Source organism: Danio rerio, chromosome 3 (genome assembly GCF_052040795.2).
Source record: "Danio rerio strain M-AB ecotype USA chromosome 3, GRCz13ab, whole genome shotgun sequence".
Taxonomy (NCBI): Eukaryota; Metazoa; Chordata; class Actinopteri; order Cypriniformes; family Danionidae; genus Danio; species Danio rerio.
The window spans coordinates 10,721,446-10,744,172 of NC_141023.1; the positions used below are offsets into that span (position 1 = coordinate 10,721,446).

General features: G+C 36.3%; 1 protein-coding gene across 4 annotated transcripts in view; it reads right to left on the reverse strand.

The window, feature by feature from the left end:
• The window catches only part of crebbpb (CREB binding lysine acetyltransferase b), an 85,410-nt gene that overhangs the window by 17,936 nt on the left and 44,747 nt on the right, over positions 1-22,727 (reverse strand). For all 4 annotated transcript variants that reach the window (XM_087243106.1, XM_087243105.1, XM_087243104.1 and 1 more), the window contains exons 5-12: positions 18,340-18,453; positions 12,179-12,406; positions 8,769-8,859; positions 7,214-7,351; positions 7,011-7,128; positions 4,495-4,663; positions 4,352-4,414; positions 1,524-1,648 (exon numbers count right to left, since the gene is read on the reverse strand). In XM_087243106.1, the coding sequence (XP_087099232.1) occupies positions 1,524-1,648; positions 4,352-4,414; positions 4,495-4,663; positions 7,011-7,128; positions 7,214-7,351; positions 8,769-8,859; positions 12,179-12,406; positions 18,340-18,453 (1,046 nt within the window). The remainder of the gene's footprint in view (positions 1-1,523; positions 1,649-4,351; positions 4,415-4,494; positions 4,664-7,010; positions 7,129-7,213; positions 7,352-8,768; positions 8,860-12,178; positions 12,407-18,339; positions 18,454-22,727) is intronic.

The following is a 22,727-nucleotide window of genomic DNA, read 5'->3' on the forward strand; positions in this document are numbered from 1 at the left end:
AAAACAAAGAAGCTGTAATTGAGTCCAAGAATGAATGAATGAATGAATGAATGAATGAATGAATCTATCTATCTATCTATCTATCTATCTATCTATCTATCTATCTATCTATCTATCTATCTATCTATCTATCTATCTATCTATCTATCTATCTATCTATCTATCTATCTATCTATCTATCTATCATATTTTTATTTATATCGTTACATTTATTCATTTATTTGTTTATGTTTATGTAATATTGTTTTTTATAATATGTTATATTTGTTTATCCATTATTTATTTATTTGTTTATGTTATATTTTTATGTTTATATTATGTTATATCCATTTATTTATTCGTTATTTATTTATTTAATTATTTAGGTTTATGTTATTTTTTATATTATGTTAAATCTATTTATATATTCATATTTTATGTATTTATTTATTTATGATTATATTATACTTTTATGTTTATATTATGTTACGCTAAGTCTATTTTCTATGCATTTATTTAATTATTCATTAATTTTTTTATTTTTATGTTTATAATATGTTATATGTATTTATTGATTATTTATTAATTAATAAATTTATTTGTTCATGTTACATTTTTATGTTTATACTATGTTATATCAATTTATTTATTTATTATTTATGTTTATGTAATATATATATATATATATATATATATATATATATATATATATATATATATATATATAGTTATTTATTAATTAATTTATGTATGATTATGTTATACTTTTGTTTATATTATGTTTTTTCATTTTTTTATTTGTGTATGTTCTAATGCCATATCAGCAGTATAGGCTATATTGATGGCAACATGTGTAATAAATATTTTATATATAATTTACAATTATAACTGAAACAGCAAAATTTGCTTGTCATGATTCTCTGATTAACAGAGACTTAAAAATCATGGGTAATGCACTTTCCCACCAAAACTATTAAATGATTATTTATAATGTAAGTTTAAATAAATAATGCAAGCAGATGACTTTAATAAAGTGTGAATAACCAGTTATGAAAATTTGTTCACAACAGGTCACTTAAAAAATTATGTTATTGTAAAAAAAGAAAGCCAAGTTTGTTTTTGTTGCTGTGCTTTTGTTAAAAAATGAATATAGTTTTCCAACATCAATGCAAAATCAGTTTTCCCTCACGTTGACTTAATTGTACCAAATAAATACCAGGCAAGGTTATTTATATAGCACATTTCATACTCAAAGTGCAACCAATGTGTAAACAAGAATAAACCAAACATAAAATACAAGAGTTCAAATGCAAAAAAAAGTGTCATATGTTAATTTTCTACTAAAATGAACATTTTTCTTAGCTTCATAAATAAAATAAAAAAACAAGGAATAGAAATGATTAAAAACAGATTAAAATGTGTTAAAACAGGTTATAAAAAAAGAAAAAGAAAAATACATAACACTGAGATCTGTGGAAATCGGTAGTTTTCTGGATTTGTTTCAGATGTTGACTAGTTTTATCTGACTGCGGAGAAAAGCTCACCGGTGGAACGTTCCCCATGCCCATCTGAGGGTTGTGGGTCATAGGTGATGCAGCCCGAGGAGCTCCCACCTGCGACTGGGACATCTGCACATTCTGCATGGTCACGGGGTTGAACTGGCCCATCCCTGCCGAACATGATGGAAAAAACACGTTAAAAAGGCAACGAGCTTTAATGTTCAATTGGAGATTAAAGCTTTTGAGCGATTCCTGCGTTTCCGGTAGGACCAGCCTGACCGCTTTCATTCTTCCCGAGTCAACATGAAACTGCAACCACAACCTACTTTCTGTATTGCAGTAACCGTTACATTAAGGACGACCAACATTTGTGTTCAACTTAAGCTAAATTTCTAAAAGTCCAGAGAGTATTAGACGTGTGCAAATGACCCGAAATGTGTTGTATTTGTAATAAAGGGCAATTTTGTTTTAATGTTCACTTTAATACGAACAAAATCCCAACAATGTGAACTATTTATTTTATTCATTAATTTATTTATTCATTCATGCTTTAATGCCAAATCAGCAGCATTGGCTATACTGATGGCAACACTTTAGTAAATACTCAATATATTTGTTTGTTTGTTTATTTATTTACACATCAGCAATATATGGCTATTTCATGGCAAGATTAATATAGATAAAAACATATAACATACTAATAACTTCAATAACAACATCATATTTCAATAAGAGTTGATGCAAATTAAATAAACAGATTTTTTTTTTTCAGTTAAACTTAAATAACTTCATTTTTTTGTTTCTATCAAGTTGTTAGAGTGGCTCGCTGTAGTATTGGTAGCCTAGCAACCAACTGTAAACAAAGCAAGCATAACAGAGTCATGTGGCTTCCTCTGCGAAAGGGTTTATTCTGCAAATGAATCTCCCTAAAACCACCTGAGGCGAGTGCAAAAATTTTAATTTTAAATACTCAATGTTTAATTTACAATCATAACAGTTTCTTAATCATTCGTTGTACAAAAAATACACAGATAACATGGTATGTGCAAATGACAGGAAATATGTGTTGTATTTGTAATAAAGGGCAATTTTGTTTTTAATGTTCCCTTTAATGCGAGGAAAATCCCAAAAATGCCGACTATTTATTTATTTATGTTTAAATGCCATATCAGCAACATTGGTTATATTGATGGTAACACTTATAGTAAATACTCAATATATAATGTACAATCAGAACTGTTTCTTTATCATTCATTGTACAAAAAATATATATAAATAAAAACAACACTGATTGTAGGAAAGTGTGTGCAAATGACCAGAAATATGTGTTAGATTTGTAATAGAGGGCAATTTTGTTTTTAATGTTTACTTAAATACAAACAAATGCAACAATGCTGACTATTTATTGATGTTTTAATGCCATAATATGAGCAAAATATTGCAGAATGAACATCTACATCAACAAAATGTGGTAAAAAAAAAAATAAAGTCAAGAAATTACAGACATGTTGAAAAATATAAGCAATGTTTTGCAGTCAATAGGTCTTTTAGGGTGAAAAATAGCTACTATTTAGCAGGAATGTTTTTAAATTGACCAAAAGTATCTGTAAAAGCAATGTTGTTACCATATATTTCAATTTTAAATATAATATAATACAATAAAATATAGTATAATATAATATAATACAATATAATATAGTATAATATATCATAATATAATATAATAAAATATTATATAGTATAACATAATATAGTATAAATATAATATAGTATAATGTAATATAATACTATATATTATAATATAGTGTAATATAATATATTTATAATAAAATATTATATAATATAGTATAATAAAATATATCATATCATAGTATAATATAATGTAATATAATATATTTATAATATAATATAATACATCATAGTATAGTATAATATATCATACTATAATATAATATATTATAATAAAATAATATATAGTATAATATAATATATTTATAATATAATATAGTATAATAAAATTTATCATAGTATAGTATAGTATAGTATAATATATCATAGTATAATATAATATAATATAACAATATAATATAATAAAGAAAAAATATTCTGGAGCATCAAATCAAATAATTGATGATTTCTGCAGGATCGTGTGACAGTGAAAACTCTGCATTTCATCAACAAAATAAACATCTTTAAATATATTAATGCTCAATATTACATTATTTTTATCAAAAGGGACTTTTAAATCTTACCAGACTCAAACTTTAATACATAAACTAAACGTTTTCAATGTAAAACAATGTAAAAACTCTGCCCTTCCAGAGATTATTAGAAAGATGAAGTGTGCGCAAATGACCAGAAATGTGTGCTACATTTCCAATTTAGTCTACAACAACAAAAGTGGTTAAGAACACATATAAAGTAAGCAATGTTTTGCAGTCAATAGCTTTTTTAGAGGGATAAATAAATACTATTGGCAAGAATATTTTACAAATGGTCTCTAAAGCATCTGTAAAGGCAATGTTGTCATCAGATAATAACATTTTTATTTTGATAATAGATAATAACTTATAATAATATTTGATAATAGATAATAACTTTTTTACTTTGATAATAATAACAAAAATATATAATTGATGATTTCTGCAGGATCATGTGATGGTGAATAATGTAGTAATGATGCTGAAAATTCAGTATTTCATCAACAGAATGAATTCAAAAAGACACTTTTAACTCTAATAATACTCAATATTACTTTGTTTTCATCAATATCATAAGGGACGTCTTTCAAAAATCGTACCAATCCCAAATTTTACCATGTAAACCTAAAACTTCATTATGAATCAGTGTACAACAAGAAAACACACACATACCTTGAGGAACCTGCATCCGGGCCATCAACTGATTTGGCACATTGGACATGGAGACAGGTCCATCTGAGGAAATGAGGCATATTTTGAGCAGCTACATCTATTTAGAAACAACAGTCAGCAATAAATACTGAACGGCTACTAACTTGGTGGCCGGATGGCTTGTGCAGGCCCCATAGGGTTAGGCTGAGGAAGGCCAGGCTGCTGAGGACCCTGAGCGCCCATCTGCGGCTTCGACAGCCTGGACTTTCTCTTCTCCTCCAGCTCCTTCTGGATCTTATAGATCTTCTCAGCCAGAAAGTGATAATACTCATCCTGAACACAAGAAGGAGATTTTGTTTGAGTGCTGAATTGCATGATGCCACGATCAGATGTCAAGCTTTTCCACAGTGGTCAATATGTAAAGCATTTATTTTGTTATTGAAAGAAAAGGCTCATCTAAATGTCACAGCAGGATAGATGTTGTTGTTTTTTAGCAGTACAGCAAAATTACACAAACTTTCGTATTTAAGTTGGACTGAGATAAATGCCACTTTAAACGCTTTAAAAATTATTTTTTAAAGTCCATATCTAACCTGATCTGTCGAAATTAGTCGGAAGTTGCACTGTTCTATTTTAACATACAGGCCAATAATGTGAATTATTATTATTTTTTTATTATTAATAAAAGCACTTTTCATTGCTTCTACCTCAAACTTCAGTCGTTTGCAGTTCCCGCGATCACAAAAGCCCCAATCTCAACTAGTGCGCCGCAAAAGCGTGAGCACGTTGCGTAGTGTGCACGTCCCTCCATTGAAAATAATGTCATAGTCAGTCCAGTGTGTGTTGTTATTAGTCTGATTGTGCAAAATAGCACACAGTTAGCATAACTTTGTTTAGTTGCTGTAGTTTCTCACGTGTAGAAACACGGCGTTGAAAGGCCTTTACGATTAATTAACCGTGATGGATTAAAGCGTTACGTTGCATCCCTAATTACAAATAGTTTTTAAATATATTTAAACATTTTAATAGAATTGCTGTGCTGTGAAGTAAAATCTAAAACTGTATGGAAAGCATCGCCCAATGCACAGAGTTATCAAATTAAACCGAATCCATGCATGATAATCGTAACCGAACCGTGAGACCAGTGTAGTTCACATCTTTACCAAACATGGTGAATAAAACCAATCAAAAAGCTTAGAAATATACACAAATGTGGATTATTTGTCAAAGGGAATGTTTCGACTGACATGCACACAATTGGCCGTCCTCTCGTCAGACGTAGCAGAGTTTTGTGTAAACAAGCTAGCAGATCACTTCAGAAAGACTCAATACTGTGTAAATCTTTGGATAAGCACCTTTTAAAATATTCATTCAAATAATGCTTAAACATAATTTCAGCCTGGTTTAATAGCATTTGTATATACAAATGTACAAATTAAGGTGTAAAATAAATAGTTTATCCCTTTACATGCAATGGATTTTGAAGCATAACAGCAAAAAATGGGTAAAAAAAAAAAAAACTCTCGCAATTTTGGAACTGGAAAAAGACAAACAGGCAACCATAATTCAAATGGGCAAATTTAAATAGATTATTATAACCCTTTACATGGCCGTTCACATATCACGTCTAAAAACGTGCAGAAAGCTTGAGGTGTGTTGCTGTGTAAGACAGGGTATCTGCACATTTTTTAACAGGAAACTTTTAAGACCTTTTTAAGTCCTCTTAAATGAAAATTTAAGACTTTACCTAAAAAAAATAAAAATAAAAAACAGGAAAATTGTGCCACCCCGGAGCCACGCTCAAGACAGATCAAAGGGACACGAAAACTTTTATACCAAGTGCTGATTGACCTTACAACGGTGCTGGTTTCGTCAGTTGACCAATGCCTGACGTGCAAGTCCAACTGTTTAGTTTTCGTTGCTGCGTTCATGGACTCATCGAACATTATGATGAAAGCATCCTTGTTTGCCCGTGAAATTAGTTCCTTCTTTAAGTATGGGGCAACATCAAATCGTGCTAAATATGCTGTTTCGTCCCTTCCACATGTAAACGTACTTTAGTCAGGGAACATTGCTTGAAAAACTAGATGGATGTCCTCATTTGAGGTGTACGAGTGGTGGCGGCGGCTTATGGTTTGAAATACCCACAGTATTTCGGCCTTAAGTGTAGCTACATTCGCAAAGCTGCTGAAGGCATTGCTTGAAGTGGACAGCCTTGAGGAAGGCTGAGAGGTCGAAGTGCTCGATGAGAACATACTTATGGGCAAACTACTTGCCTGCGACGACACATACTTGTTGTGCTTCTCTGCTTTCATGTGTGAATCGAGCGCTTTGTGGCCCCTTGTCCCCAGTTGTATCGTCTTTTTACATAAAGCACACCTCCCTTCATGATTACTGGCTGTTTTCTTCAGGCACCCCGATACTTTTCGTCCTCCAATCACTTGTCAAACAAACATTTGCCCATGCTATTTCGCAAAATGCTGTCCCCAAATGTTGCGCTGGTCAAATTGCAGTAGAAAAAAAATAAAAATGACGAGTTGGATATGAAATTTAAGATCCCACATGAAATTGAAGACCTCCTTATGGAAAATTAGACATTTCTAGACATTTCAAAACTTTTACAGGACCCGCGGGGACCCTGTGAGAGTCTGAATGTAGCAGGAATGTTTGTGTGTCTTACCCTGCTGTTGGCAGACTCATACATGTCTCCCTCCACTTTCCGTGCATAAGCAACCAAATTCTCCATGCGTCTGTCTTTCAGTGCTGCAGGGTCAGGAGTCGGGAATATGGCTTGAACTCTGTAGGAGCATTAGGAGAACACACTGTGTAAAAAAAGCAGCATATGACAAAACACAATATTGATGTTTGATCTGTTGAACTCACAGCTTGTGCACTAGGTGATTCCTCAGGTCCTGAGTGACGTGCTCGTGCCAGGGTTTCTTCATGCCGGGCATCGACAGCGGCGCAGCAGTGGGCAGGTTCCCTGCGCCACCCATATTCGACCCGTCGGGCATCATCTGGCTGTGGGTGCGGGATAATAACATTAGAATATAAACCATGCTTGACATTTTTTGATCACCAGCCGCTGTTGATTACTAGCCACTCGCCATTTTCACTAGCCACACATTTGTTGTTGGAAAATACATTTTATTTGCATAAATTTGACATGCTAAAATGTCTTGATTTAGATTTTGTGTTATATCCACATGCCTCCATTTCACTTTTTGTGTGTGTTGTGTATGAGCATATGAGTTGAGGTCTCATTGTCGCATTGCAAATATTTTTTTTTATTTCACATGACTTTTTAGGGCTCAAAATTAAGGATTTACCAAATTTAACTCTGACCACACCGAAAATAAATGAATTAATATTTCTTAGCCACAAATTTTAAATAATGGGTCAAAACAAGCAAAATATAGCTGTGTACATGCACTTTTAATTCAACAAATCTTTTCTTTAAAAAAATAATTGACATTTAAAAATGATAATTGTCATGTATATCTAAAATATGCATCATCTGTCCTGGCTAAAGGTCCCAGATCACCAGTAAACTACACATAAATGGGGAGTTAATCTCATATTAAATCAATGTTATTGTAAAAAAAAAAAAAAATTATACCATATTAACAAAAATAAGTGCAAGCAAAAGAAAGCAGGTAAAAAAAATACAGTGAGTGACTAAAGCCCCTTTCACACATACAGACCTTTCCGGAAAATTACCGGCAATTTTCTAATTCCAAATGCCTCCAAAAATGCTTAAGTAGGTTTGGGTAAATTTGGAAACCCCACATCATTAGTGATATTATTTTTTTCCAAACACATACAATGTACTTTATATACACAATGCCAATCAGGGGTAAGATATATATATATATATATATATATATATATATATATATATATATATATATATATATATATATATATATATATATAATATATATATATATATATATATATATATATATATATATAATATATATAATTCCGTGCATTTAGATTCTCTCACACACATATTGTAAGCATGCCTTCTCTGCATTATATCCTGCAATGTGTTCAAACAGCCCTAACATTGATGGTATATTTTCACACAGTTGGTTTCATTTTCAAATATTATACAGCAGCTTAAGGGGTAAAGTCTAGTCTCTCGCTGCATTTCCTTTATACAAATTACAGAAATCAATGATTCTCGAGGTCAAAAAATAAGTATACCCTTACATCAAAACAAAATAAATGCCACAAAATTTGCAACAAATGTCGCAAAAACTCAACACAAAATCAATTTAGTCACAAATAAATCAGACTTTATTATTATAATTTTTTTGCAAAATCCTGTAGGGACTGACTGCTGTAAAATCACAACACACCGACTCAGACGCATGTTTCTGCAGTGTGACAGGTTAAAGGTGAAAGGGGGTGAATGATGAAAAAGACTCACTTGCTGCTGAGTGATGAGGGGAGAGAGGAATCAGTGTGGAGGTTCGTCTGATCGGCCATACCGTTACCACCGATGTTCATCTGGTTAGAGCCTGAAGATGTGGTGAGAAACCAGACAGGTGTTACACATGAATAAGCCACATGGGGGGCAGCATGAAGACCCAACGCATACTGACCACAGATTCAGTCAGATCATGCACAGACAATGATGCACTTCATTCAAGTCATCCATTCTATTTTGTCCAAAACACTGAAAATATTTCATAAACTGCTCTAAAAATGATGCTAAACTAATTCCCATGTACTTCTCTATATGACTGAAATACACAGTTGAAGGCAAAGTTATTACACCTCTTGTTAAAGTCAGGTCCTTAAAAAAAATCTTAAGTGTCAATTAATAAAGAGATTTTCTTTCAGCACATTTCTAAACATAATAGTTTTAACAATTAATTTCTAATAACTGATATCTTTGCCATGATGACCGGTGTTGTAGTCATTTTTTTAAAAAGTGCATTTTATTTCATTTAAACCAGAAGTGCCCAAACTCAAGCCCAGTTTACACTAGTGCGTTTTAGTTTTAAAATGGTGTTTTAGATCAAAAACGATCCGCGTCTACACTAGCGTTTCACCTAGCGTTTCTGAACATATCTCCGTCCACACTACACCACCAAAAATGTGACCATTCACGCACCCTGGGCATGCGCGCTCTAGTATAAACAGGAAGCATGTGTCTCACTCGGCATTTGGTTATTGTTAGTCAACAAACACCGGTTAACAATGAACGCAATGGCAAAGAAAGCAAGAGAGGTAGTTTTGTGGACAGACGACGAGGTCTAGTTGTTACTAAATGTAACATATGAATAACTGCACAATGGTGCCTAAAACAGACAATAGTGCAAACAACGCTCCCATTTCTGTGTCATTGTTGTTGTTTACAGTGAAGGCTGGTCTGCTGTCTTCCGGTAGCTTTAAAGCCATGTGTTATAGTCATGTGATAGGGGCTTGACGAATAAGGGAAGGATACGCAATGACACAAAAGCCCCAATCAGGTAGCGAATCTCAGCAGCCACACCTCCGTTTTCAGATGTCTCCGTTTTCCCCATCCATACTGAGACGGAGCAGCAGCATTTCAGAATGAAAACTGCCTCTCCAGCTTTTCTAAAACGCTCCGTTTTCGGCGCTCGAAAACTCCAGCATAGTGTGGACGGATAGTGTAACCATAGCAAAACTTATGCGTTTTCAAACTAAAACGCACTAGTGTAAACGGGGCCTCAGTCTTGGAGGGCCGGTGTCCTGCAGACTTTATCTCCAACTTGCCTCAACTCACTTGCACTGATATTTCCAGAAAGCCTAGAAAGAGCTTGATAAGCCAGCCCAGGTGTGTCTGATTGGGGTTGGAACTAAACTTTGTAGGACACCGGCCCTCCAGGACCGAGTTTGGGCACCCCTGGTTTAAACTACTCTTAGTGTTTTATTTTGTTCTTCAATTTGAATGTGAACATCATAAAGATGTTCATAAGATGTGAAAAATGGAACTTCGTGATAGATTTTTGATTTATGACAAATTTGAATATTGTTTGATTTTTATTTTATCTGAATGTTGATGTGCTTTTGTGAATTTAATTAAATTCCATTCAAGTTTTTTTTGTATAGCGCTTTTTGCAATAATTATGATTTCAAAGCAGCTTTACAAAATTAATATTACATTATAATCAGATTTAGTTAAAGCTAATCAAATATAAGTTATTATATACATGGTTAAACTGCAATTTAATTGCAATTCAAAGTTAGTGAATTACGTTTAATGATCAAGAGAATCGATTGAAAGCAAATGGAGTGAATTGCTCTTGAAAATTTCAGCCGGTCTCAACCAAAAAGCAGTATACAATATATAAAGTATATAATATATTTTACAGGATACTAGTATTTTTTTAAAGACTAAACTAGGGGTTAACAAGTTTAGGCAAATAAGTGTAATTATACAAGTTATTGGACAACATTGATCAGCTTCATAGCCAATCGGGAGAATAAATTATTTTGCAAGGGGGTTTACAATAATGACCTTAAAAATAGTTTTTAATTATTTTTAAAACTGGTTTAATTCCAGACAAACTAAAAAAAAAAAAGACTTTCTCCAGAAGAAAAAATATTACAGGAAACATAACTTGGAAAAAATTTTTAAAATACAAAATTTCACAGGAGGCAGAATAATTTTGCTTTCAACTGTTTTTGACAAAATGCATTTAGTAATTATATTTATGCAAGACTATATATAAATCAGGGCTGCACAATATATCAATTGTATATCGCAATAAGTGTATCCACAATAGTCACATCGCAGAATCAGAGTATTTATTAAAGATTAAATTGTATTATCTTAAAATAATTTATACAATGATGACCATGTTATTTCATGATTGACTGTTCATTTTCTGTACATAAATACGGTTGACTCTCCAGAAAACCATAAAGGACTGTTTATTTTTTATCTTTGCTGTTGTATTTATATAGGCTTGTAATGTATTATAATTTATATAAACGCTCCACACAGAATAAGACTTGATCATCCAAATCTATCTAAATTAATGAAATCTTTCCAAATAGAGCCGTTTAATTCACTGGCCACTTTATTAGGTACACCTGTCCAACTGCTCGTTTACGCAAATTTCTAATCAGCTGATCACATGGCAGCAGCTCAATGCATTACCATATAGACATGGTCAAGACAATCTGCTGCTAATCAAACCGAGCATCAGAATGGGGAAGAAAGGTGATTTAACTGACTTTGAACTGGGCATGGTTATTGGTGCCAGACAGTCTGAGTATTTCAGAAACTGCTGATCTACTGGGATCATCACGCACAACCATCTTTAGGGTTTACAGAGAATGGTCCGAAAAAGAGAAAATATTCAGTGAGTGGCAGTTCTGTGGTTGCAAATGTCTTGTTGATACTCAAATGACCTCCACAGTCACCAGATCTCAATCCAATAGAGCACCTTAGGGATGCGGTGAAACGGGAGATTTGGATCATGGATGTGCAGCTGACAAATCTGCTGCAACTGTGTGATGCTATCATGTCCATACGGACCAAAATTTCGGAGGAACATTTCCAGTACCTTGTTATATCTATGCCACGAAGTATTAAAGCAGTTCTGAAGGCAAAATTGGGTCCAACCCGGTACTAGTAAGGTGTACCTAATAAAGTGGCCATTGAGTGTTTATCGCAGAAAAAAAAAAAATCAAAATGTCAGATGCAGCCCTAATAAAGTAATTTGTATAGCTCGACAGCATGAAAGATGGAGGTTATAGAATGGCAGCAGCTTTCAAGGTTAATAATGAAAATGGATTAAAAAAAAATTCTGCTTTTCAGCCAACCACTAATAACAATTTGACATTTCCATGTGTTGATACCTAATGCGGCCATGGAGCGCATCTGCTGCGTCTGCGTGGGCTGCTGTCCTGCGACCTGTGTCTGTGCGGCGGGCTGATTCCCGTACGGGAGGCCCAGCGCTGCGTACGCCCTCTGCATGGAGCTGGGGTCGATGTGTGTGCCGCTGCTGATGGCGGGCGCCGCAGGCTGACTCGTGCCCACCTGCCCCAGCGGAGACTGCATGCCAGGATTCGGGGAGCTCAGCATCGCTGCAAATCACACACAGAAGACCTTCGGTCAATTCAGATATCCATGATTTAAATTAAAATATAAAGCCACTGCTGCTTCTTTAAAATCCCTTAAATTTTTAAAGAAAAACACATAAAATAAATTTTTACTCTTTAAAAAGCAGTGTTTCTCAACCACGTTCCAGGAGGACCACCAACTCTGCACATTTTCTATGTCTCCTTAAATAGACGCACCTGATTCAGATCATCAGCTCATTAGCAGAGACAGAAACGCCTGTAATGAGTGTGACAGACAATGGAGGCATGCAGTGCTGGTGGTCCTCCAGAAAAGTGGTTGAGAAACACTGCCTTAAAATACACAGGAAATCAAAACTAACCATATTTTGTTGACTCGCATTGCTAGTTTTGTGGTGAACAATTCAACTGTGCATGTCATTAAGAAAAAAAAAACTGTTTGCCCTCATGAACTTTAATTGAAATCTGAAAATGCACTTGTTTGTTTTCAGGTAGATTCTCAGGCTGCGCCCAAAATTGCCTACTACTCAGTATTACGGCATTTAAATTTAAACAAACTACTCGGCCGTCAGAAGAGTGCGCTCTGTACAGAAAGAATGAAACTCGCACGTACTACATCCACCATTTTGTCATGATCACATGACCTACCCGCATGAGTTGCATCGCTTCACTCCCATTCATGAATTCTGTCGTGGGACATCATGGGATAGCGTAGCGTACATGGAATGTGCACTTCAGAATCTCGCCAGAAGTAGGTAATCCGAATACTTCTTACATACCAATTTTCAAATTGTATGAATTTGAGCATGCAATATAGAATAGAAGCAAGCAAATTCGGACGCAGCCTCAGATTAGGTCTGTCTAAAGTTGTGGGCAGGGCTAACATACTTGACCGCACCCCTCCTCCTGTCAGATTTGACAACAAACAAAAATGTTGCCTATTAGCTTGTAATAACTCAAATTATTCTGGAAAAAATGCCTACTTTACTACATCCGATCAGCTCGCATTCTCATTTAATACAAATTTTTCTAGGAACTGCATCACAATACGAAAGAAAAAAAGGCCAACGATTCTGGTTAATGTGGATTTTAGGGTACATAAAATAATACAACTAAAACAATTGTCCGACAGTTTCAATTTGCAAATTCTTATTTTAATGCAATGTTTTGGTTGCAAGATTAATATTTTTTTTTTTCAAAAAGTCAAAGCACATCTACATTTAATATTATTTTAAGCTTTTTGCTGTTTAATTAAAACAAAAGTATGTTCAAGGTATATTGCCAGGTCAGCTTCATTGACTATTTCATGACAATAACAGATAAAAATGTACAAACATTTTAGAAATAACGCCTTTTTTTAATAATAAAAAGGTCTATCACAATAAAACACCAACAATCAATACATAAAATAAATCTACAAGCCGTTTCTTTAAAGGTAACTGTAATCATTCATTAAGGAGATTATCGTTGATTTTTGATTGTTAAAGATTGTTCACTTTTGGTTAATTTTTGAAAGATTAATAAAATTTTAAGTCTACTGAAGTCAGCCCTCTAAGGGGAAGCATAAGCATAATTGTCACTAATCGTATATTGTCACATGCAGTCCTAAAGCATGATATGCACAGATACAAACCTGTGATCATACACAGAAAATGAAGGCTTTGTTAGCTCCTTTTATCTGTGCATTAATGAAAATTGTTAAAAATTTAACATAGGCGGCACGGTGGATCAGTGGTTAGCACTGTCGCCTCACAGCAAGAAGGCTGGTTCGAGTCTCGGCTGGGTCAGTTGGTGTTTCTGTGTGGAGTTTGCATGTTCTCCCTTTTGTTCGCTTGAGTTTCCCCTGGGTGCTCTGGTTTCCCCCACAGTCTAAAGACATGCGCTATAGGTGAACTGAATAAGCTATATTGGCCGTACTGTATGAATGTGAATGAGTGTGTATGGGTGTTTCCCAGTACTGAGTTGCAGCTGGAAGGGCATCCATCGTGTAAATCATATGCTGGATAAGTTGGCGGTTCATTCTGCTGTGGCGGCCCTTGATAAATAAAGGGACCAAGCTGAAGGAAAACAAATGAATAAACAGTTTCTCACCCTAAAGTGGTGACCTTTATCCGTTTCTTTTTACATTGAAAACAAAAGAAGATATTTTGAATAATGTTGGAAACCAGTCACTGGGATGAAAAAATACTGTGGATGTCAGCGGCTACGGGTTTCCAGCATACATGCATACTTTAAGTGAAGTGATTTCCCAGTACTGGGTTGCAGCTGAAAGGGCATCCAATGTGTAAAAAATATGCTGGATAAGTTGGTGGTTCATTTGGCTGTGGCGAATGCAGATGAATAAAGGAACTGAGCCAAAGGAAAGTTAATAAATGAACTAAATATATTGTCTAGTTTATTTTATTTCTTTTTAATTTAATTTTGATAATGCAGCACGAATCTAAAAAATAAAGCTGAATTAATGTTATCAAATTACACCAAAAAAATCTCATAGAAGCTGTGGCTTTAGATTAGACTTAAAAACAACAAAGCAATAAAACAAAAGCAATAACCTTAATAAAATAACACAAAATACCCAAAAATCCTCACAATACATCTCAAATACTGCATTTATAAATGTTTCTGGAAAATGTGCTCTCTAATAAATAAAATTAATTAATTTAATTTAAAATAAATTCAATAAATTAAATGTTCTACATATAAAATGCCACTCAAACTGCAAACTCAAGTGGCTGAGGAGGAAAGGCCATTTTGCAATGGCTGAGCACTTAGAGCAGCGGCGGAGAGCAGAACTGCAAGAAAGCCGGAGAGAAGAACGTGCTTCTGTTGCCACTACAGGGGGATTTAAACGAGTCAGCGATCGCCTGTCCAATCAGGCAGCAGGAGCCCTCTACGTCCCGCCCACCCCCTGTAAAAAGCTAGAGGGTGGAGCCCCTCCCCCGCGGTGTCAGATTACAGTCCCGCTGCCTGCCGGAATCTGCTGCTGGTCTCATGCTTTCACATTCAGAGCGCAGCCGAGCAGCACACATGACCTACAGGTGGCAGCACTCAGGTGAACAAACACACGCACAGTCTTAAAGCACGAGATGCACAGATACTGATTATACACAGAAAATGAACGCTTTTGCCTTTGTTTGCACCTTTATTTGTCCATTAATGGAAATTGTCATAATGTTAAAAATCTTAACACCCCTGATAAGAGACTACCAGTAGACTAAACATTGTTTAGAATGTATAAATACTATTTTTTGTGAGATTTGGCAATTAGCCATACACTCAAAATAAAGACATTTGCCGTTTGTTCAAATTAGTTATTCAAAATGAGCCGAATCAACACAATTCTTGAGTTTTGTTTTTTAGATTAACTTAATTGCTTTGTGTTCAATCCACTTAAATTTGTATAAACAAATGAGTTAACGATTCATTTTTGTTGAGACAACATAAAGGAATTGTGGAACCCAATATTTTTACACAGTGTACCAAATAATGCCAGTGCTAGCTAGAAAGCAGAAAATGATGGCGTTCACATGGACTTCTCCCAGTATCAAATTTTCTTATAGCAATTAATTGCTGAAGATTATCACAATATCTGGTATTATCACAAGATTTACCCAAGCTGAAAAAACGGTTAAATCATCATGTATAACAAAAAAAAAAAAAAAAATATATATATATATATATATATATATATATATATATATATATATAAAGTCTTAAATTCCTTAGTATAAAAACAAGGCCTTAATAAATCTAAAGATGTCTTAAACCTGTTTTTCAGAGGTACTTTTAACCTATGATGCATTATTATGCGATCAAACAAGCCATGTAAAAAATGTTGTTTCCGTTTAGAAATCTACTTAAGGGCCTACTCACACTATGCTATCCGTACCGTGCCCAGGCCCGTTTCCCGGATCGTTTGAGAAGTGTGAGTGCGCTGAATCGGGCTCAAGCACGATTGACTTGGCCGGGGCCTGGCCCGGTTGGAAAAGGTGGGCCTGAGCGCGGTTCACTTGGGCAAAACGCGCCAAAGCCCGAAACTGAAAGCAAGACGTGACTTTTAAGGGGCTGTTTCATATGGACTTATTAATCATTCTTATTGTTCAGTGAACGCAAACTGCCGTAGTTAATGAAAGACGCAAACCCCTCACTGCATGACAGCTGCGCGCCTTTAGCAAACCTCCACATTCCTGCAGCACGAGGACTTTATATGATTGTTTATGAGCGCCAAAAGTGGCGGATCTGTCCGGTGAAATATCTGACTGCGTGTCACCACATCCCTAAGGACTGTTTGGCGAAATATTTGACTGCATGTCACTGCATATCAAACGACTGAAAGGATATAACTAGAGAAATCTCCTCTGTGCTGCTGAGTGAGTGAGTGCTTCTCACTGAACAGCGCAGCAGCGATGACGTAAGCGTGCCGAGGCCCGATATGGTGTGAGTGTGGGCCGTCGGGAGACGGGAGGGGGACAAGCGCGCTTTGGCCCGGTTCTAAGCAACTGTAGCTAGTGTGAGTACGACCTAAATCTCTTCGTCTATCAACAAGCAGGACAACACAGGCCAGGGATGTCAAAACTCAATTCCTGGAGGGCCGCAGCCCGGCACAGTTTAGCTCCAACCCTGCTCCAACACACTTACCTGTAGGTTTCAAACAAGCCAGAAGGACTAAATTAATTTGATCAGGTGTGTTTATTAGGGGTTGGAACTAAACTGCGCAGGGCTGCGTCCCTCCAGGAATTGAATTTGACATGCCTGACAAATGCGAACCAAAGTCCTTTATCTTTGGCAGAAACCAAAACACACGCAGGGATTTTGCTTACAAAATTAATGTTCGCTGAGATTTTGCGTACGTAAAGAGAGTTCGCTAGGATTTCACTCTATAATCGCTTATAACAGCTGCGTCAACTGTTCATTAACAAATGCAGAACTGAATGGTTCTGAATGGTTTAGGCACAAGCCAACAATTTGGTGACGCTGCTTAGCCTTACCTCACAATTTTTTTTATTACACACAAATACCGGATATCGAGGATAAATAGGGAGGAGGTTTGACGGTATCAAATTTGGATACCGCCCAAGCCTAGTGTTCACACTGTCTTTTTTTCCTTCTGATACCCGGTGCGTTGCTTCATCGAGCTGCTGTTGTGTGTACAGCTGTTGCTAAGTGACGGCCATGAAACCCAAGACACCAAAGTGGAAAGACGTACAGATATCATCGTTGTTCTGCTTTAACGGAATCAGTTGGTTTTAGTCGTTTTTGGAGGAGAAAAGCAGACATTAGTTTGAGTTGAGAGTTCAGAAGACATGTTCACACTAGCTAAAGAAATCGTACCTTGATCGTACCGCGCTGTCAACAAATAGTTTTCCTCCATATCCCATAATGCACAGCGCATCGGCCTACGGCAGCTGGATTAGTCCAAAACGTGCAGTACTTTTTGCAGTTGGACTTGTTTTAGTACGGATCATATTCTCACCACAAACAAACCACTCCAGGGTTCGTTTGAAAGCGTACCGAGACCACCTCTTCAAGCAGGTCTCGGTACGCTTATTTGGTACGCTTTTGGTGCGCACTCAAGTACGATTGCTGCATTCTCACCTGCCCAAACGAACCGCACCAAAAGGGGAAACGAACTCTAGTGCGATTCAATCTAACTAAATAAGGCAGGTGTGAAAGCACCCAAAGACAACATACTTAAAAATACAACAATGATAAAAGAAAAACAGATAATACAAAATAGATTAACAAAAGCAATCCTAAACAAAATGGTTTTAAGATGTAAAAACAGCAAGAATCCTGATGTCAACTGGAAGAAAACTCCAGTGTCGGAGAATCATAAGTAAAAGCCCTGATACAAATATCGAGCATGTTCAATTTGACGACACATTGAATTATTGAATATCTGCATGTGTGTAGTTGATGTAAATGCGAGGATGACTTACGCTGCTGGTTTCTCTTGTCACTGGCATTTTTCAGGGGCAGACAGACAGGGCAGTCGTGCCGGGTGCAGTTCTTCCAGTGTGAGATGATCTGTCTTGATGAGGCGCAGTGAGCCACTGTGAAAACAGTCCACAAAATAATTTAAGCTTCAAAATCCCAACTCTATTTTCCAAACACACAAGCAAATGAATGAAACGGTTGGAATGAATAACTAGTTGGAAATGTGTGAGACGTTATTAGGTGGTTGGTTACAAAGTAAACAGGGACTTTTTTAATTTAAAGTTGATTAAACTAAAAAAAGAACAATAGGTTTACGTAGCAATGTTGTTTTCAAACACCAACAATGACTACGGTAATATCCTAACATGACTGCGAGGCACAATTTAAAGATTTTTATATAAAACCAGAGCTCACAGCATGTGAATGAGAATGTGCAAATCATTTATTAGATCGTTTATTTTAAGGAGACTTTTTTTTCCCCTTTTTACAAAATGTAAAATAAGTCTATGATGTCCCTAGAGTGTGTGTGTGTAAAGTTTAATCTCAAAATACCACACAGATAATGTTGGATAACTCTTTGAAACTGATCCTTTTAGGCTTTGATCCAAATTGTGACGTTTTGAAGACTGTCGCTTTAAATTCAAATGAAATTGTGCTCTTTTCAAAAGGGGGCGGAGCTATAAATGCCTGTGTGTCAGCATAGTGACAGATTTAGTACAGGACTGGCGTTATCTCTGTCAAAAATGGAAAATGCCAACAAAAAAAAAGGTGTCTCAGAAGGTCTATGGAGACTCCAGGGTTCATTTGTGTATAAACATGTTTAATCCTCTTCAATCTTCAGCAGGGATCTCGTGGAAACTAATGGCGGATGGCTGCTTCTCACTCAGGGCTGCCTATGCTAATGAAGAGGAGATCATCACCAATGAGTGGGGCTTTCCCCGTTTGATGATATGTACAAAAAGAGAGAATGTCAATCAGTGTTTTAGCCAACTGTTTTTATCAAGCAGGATTATAAAAACACTACTAATCAATTTTAACTAGTAAAGGCTGGATATATTCACACACTTGCCACTTGTGTTTAAATTTAGGAATATAATGATACATTGCAGCTTCTGGGATGCAAAACTACTCCAATTACTATTAAAAAATGATAATGTTTTGTAGAAAAAATAACTTGCTTAATATGAACTAAGGGTTTGTTGTTTGTATAACATCAATATTCCATTTGTGATCACTCCCTAAAAAAACGTCACTGCTAATTTACTATGGCTGTGTCTTTTTTTTAGCGGCTGCTGTCCTCCGAAAGATGTTGACTTCCAAGGTGAGTCCATTGAAGTCCACACATTGTATGTGTGAACAGGTCCTTTTTGAAAATACCGGTAAATTCATTCTGGCTATTTTCCGGAAAGAGAAGTTGTAACATTACCGGCAATTTGCCGGAATGCTGCGCTGTGTGAATGCAGAAAGAAGATTGCCGTAATAAGTGCGTGCACGTCTAGAACGTGCTGACGTGAGACGTCTGCTTTAGCCAATCACAACAGTCAGATGCATTTACATCCGCGCGGTTTGTGAGAATAAAAGCCTTTGAATATTTTTTCCAGACACATTTAGCTGCTAGAAGTTAGTCAGATCACGTTTATATGTTCTTCTTAATGCCAACTGTGTAAATAATCATCGATGAGATGCTTATGATAAGCCGTTGTTCGTTTACCTTCAAGCTTTGCGTGTGCCTGTGAAACAGCCTGTGAGCGCCTGTACACACACATATTATGAACATCTCGACATGAGAAAGTGATCCTGCGAAAGTTGTTCACAATATTGATCATCCACAGAGTTTGTAATTTAGTCAAATGTTTACAAATACAAGCGCAGCCGTTTAAGCTCATTTGTGGTAAATGATGTCAGAATTTACCGGTATTTTGGAATGGATGTGTGAATGCTCTTTTCCGGAAAATTTCCGTAACGTCCTCGCCTGTGTGAACAATGGATGTGGATCATTATCGTTATAAAATGCTATTTAAAAACTAAGACCTATTAGTGTAAACAGGGCCTGAGTGTGTATTTTTCGCGAGCGGATTAGCAACGGGGGCAGGGCGGAGGATCGCGATGCCGGTGTTGTCGATCGGCCCAACCCTAATACATAGCAGAGCTTGCAAACTGTGTTTTTTTTTTCCCACAACACAAACGTTGTCAATATATCTAACTGGAAATCCAAAACACTTTCACACCGGCGAATTCATTGAAAGAGGAGACGGTTTAAGCTCTGTCGACGGGTCTCATGCGTCTGCATTTCAACAGGCTCTTCAACAAGCCTGTCTTTTTTTCCGTTTGGCAAGCCAAGCTGATGTGACATGGGGGCGTGGCAGCATCGAGGATTCCATTTTTTGATAATCGAAATTGAGCATGAATTTCATTTCATGGATTTAAAATCAAAATCGTGACACCCTTTTCATTTGAATAAGCCTTTTTTTTGAACGACAGCCTTCGTTACGCTGCAATGAAGTAGTGCACTTTGAATGCATCCTTCGGAGGATGCAGCCTCTGAAATGAGACACAGCCTATAAAATATCTTGCTGTAAAAATGCATACAGGTTTGTTGCTTTTATAACTTAAAATGTATGGTCATTCTTACTGCATCTAAAGCCTGATTTATACTTCTGCGTCAGGTGACCGGCGTAACCCACGGCGCATGCAACGCGCGTGGCTGTGCATTTATACTTCTGCGCACTGTGTCTGTTGGTCTGCATTAACACTTCCGAAACGCTAGTTGGCAGTGAGGTGTCAATTTTCCTCTGTGTCGAGTTTCTTCTCTGCTTTTTTGCTTTTCCTGAACACTTCCGGGATGTACAAGTGGCTCAAACTCGCTCATTTTGAGGCAGGAACCGGCGGACGTGCAACAACTTTAACTATGAGGTAAACACAAAACAAAACTTTCCATCCAGAGCTCCTTCACGGGACTCAACAGCTTGTAAACAATTGCTCATGCCATTCGCGCGGCTCTCGGTCCCGCCCAGACTCGTCAGCGCTACCAAGCCGACCAATCACAGAGCTTACGCTACGCGTCGTTGCGACGTGTAGTTACATTTTTTGAGAGGTGCACGTCAGCGACGGCGACGGCCATGGCGAAGGGCTAAGAGTCAGCGCAGTAGCGTACGCCAGCGTTTGACGCAGAAGTATAAATCAGCCTTAACAGGAATTATCCCAAGAAAGAAAATGAGAATAGACTCAAAACTAGGGGTGAGAACCTAAACTGGCCTAACGGTTCGGTTCATTAATGATTATCAAGCCATTGAAACTTCATATATGTCAGAAAACAACCCTTAAATTGGCTGGAGTTTCTGCACAAGCCAACACAGGAATGATGAAAATTCATGTCACACACTAAAGTAAAGTCAGTGAGACAGATTATAATGCAATCAGTGTAGTTTTGTATCAGTCATGCCAAAATTGCTTTTTTTTAACAATCTTTTCCCGCCATAGATTCTGCTGTGGAATTGTACAGAATGAGTCCAGAGTGGGCAGTGTATTATAATAAGATCCACAGATATGTCTCCAGCTCTGCAATAGCAAGAGTCAAGTACTAGTAGTAAATGAGAGACGCGTTGCATTCTTAAAATGAACAAGATTTGCTAACCTACATTAGTTTTTAACACAATGGGGAAATAGCTGTCTTTGTGACATTATGTCCAATAATAGAAAAGGCTTCAGTGTTCCTGACTCCATCATACTCAGAAAGCGAGACCGCAAGAGCCATGAGTGGGTTCCCATGTTTACACCAAGCCTGAGTGCCTGGCCAGACAGTTCAACAACATGGAGATGTACAGTCATCCCCAAAATATGGTTGCGGACAAAGAGAGACACATGTGCTCGGAGGAAAGAGCTCCAGCAGTTCCAGTGTAAAAACTTTAAATATGAATCCCAAGAAAATGCATAATAACCTGACTTCTAGTTGATTATTTTAGAATTAGAATTAGAAGTATTAGAAGTGGCTTATATGAAAGGCAAAGTCCTCTAGATAACCATTACTTTACCACAATAAAATCTGATCATGTCTTGACTTTTAATGATTTGATTAGGACAGTAAGGTCTGACTTTGCTTAGACAAAAGTCTTGTCACTGAACAGAAAATAATGTCCAGTATAGAATATAAAGCCATGCTGCAGTGGAAACAGAATGAATATTGTGTCTGACTCCCATGAGTTTGGAGGACGGCATCCATACATCTCTGCAATGACTCAAATCACTAATTAATAAAGTCATCTGGAATGGCAAAGAAAGCGTTTTGCAGGACTCTCAGAGTTCATCAAAACTCTTTGGATTCATCTTTAATGCCTCCTCCATCTTACCCCAGACATGCTCAATAATGTTTATCTCTGGTGACTGGGCTGGC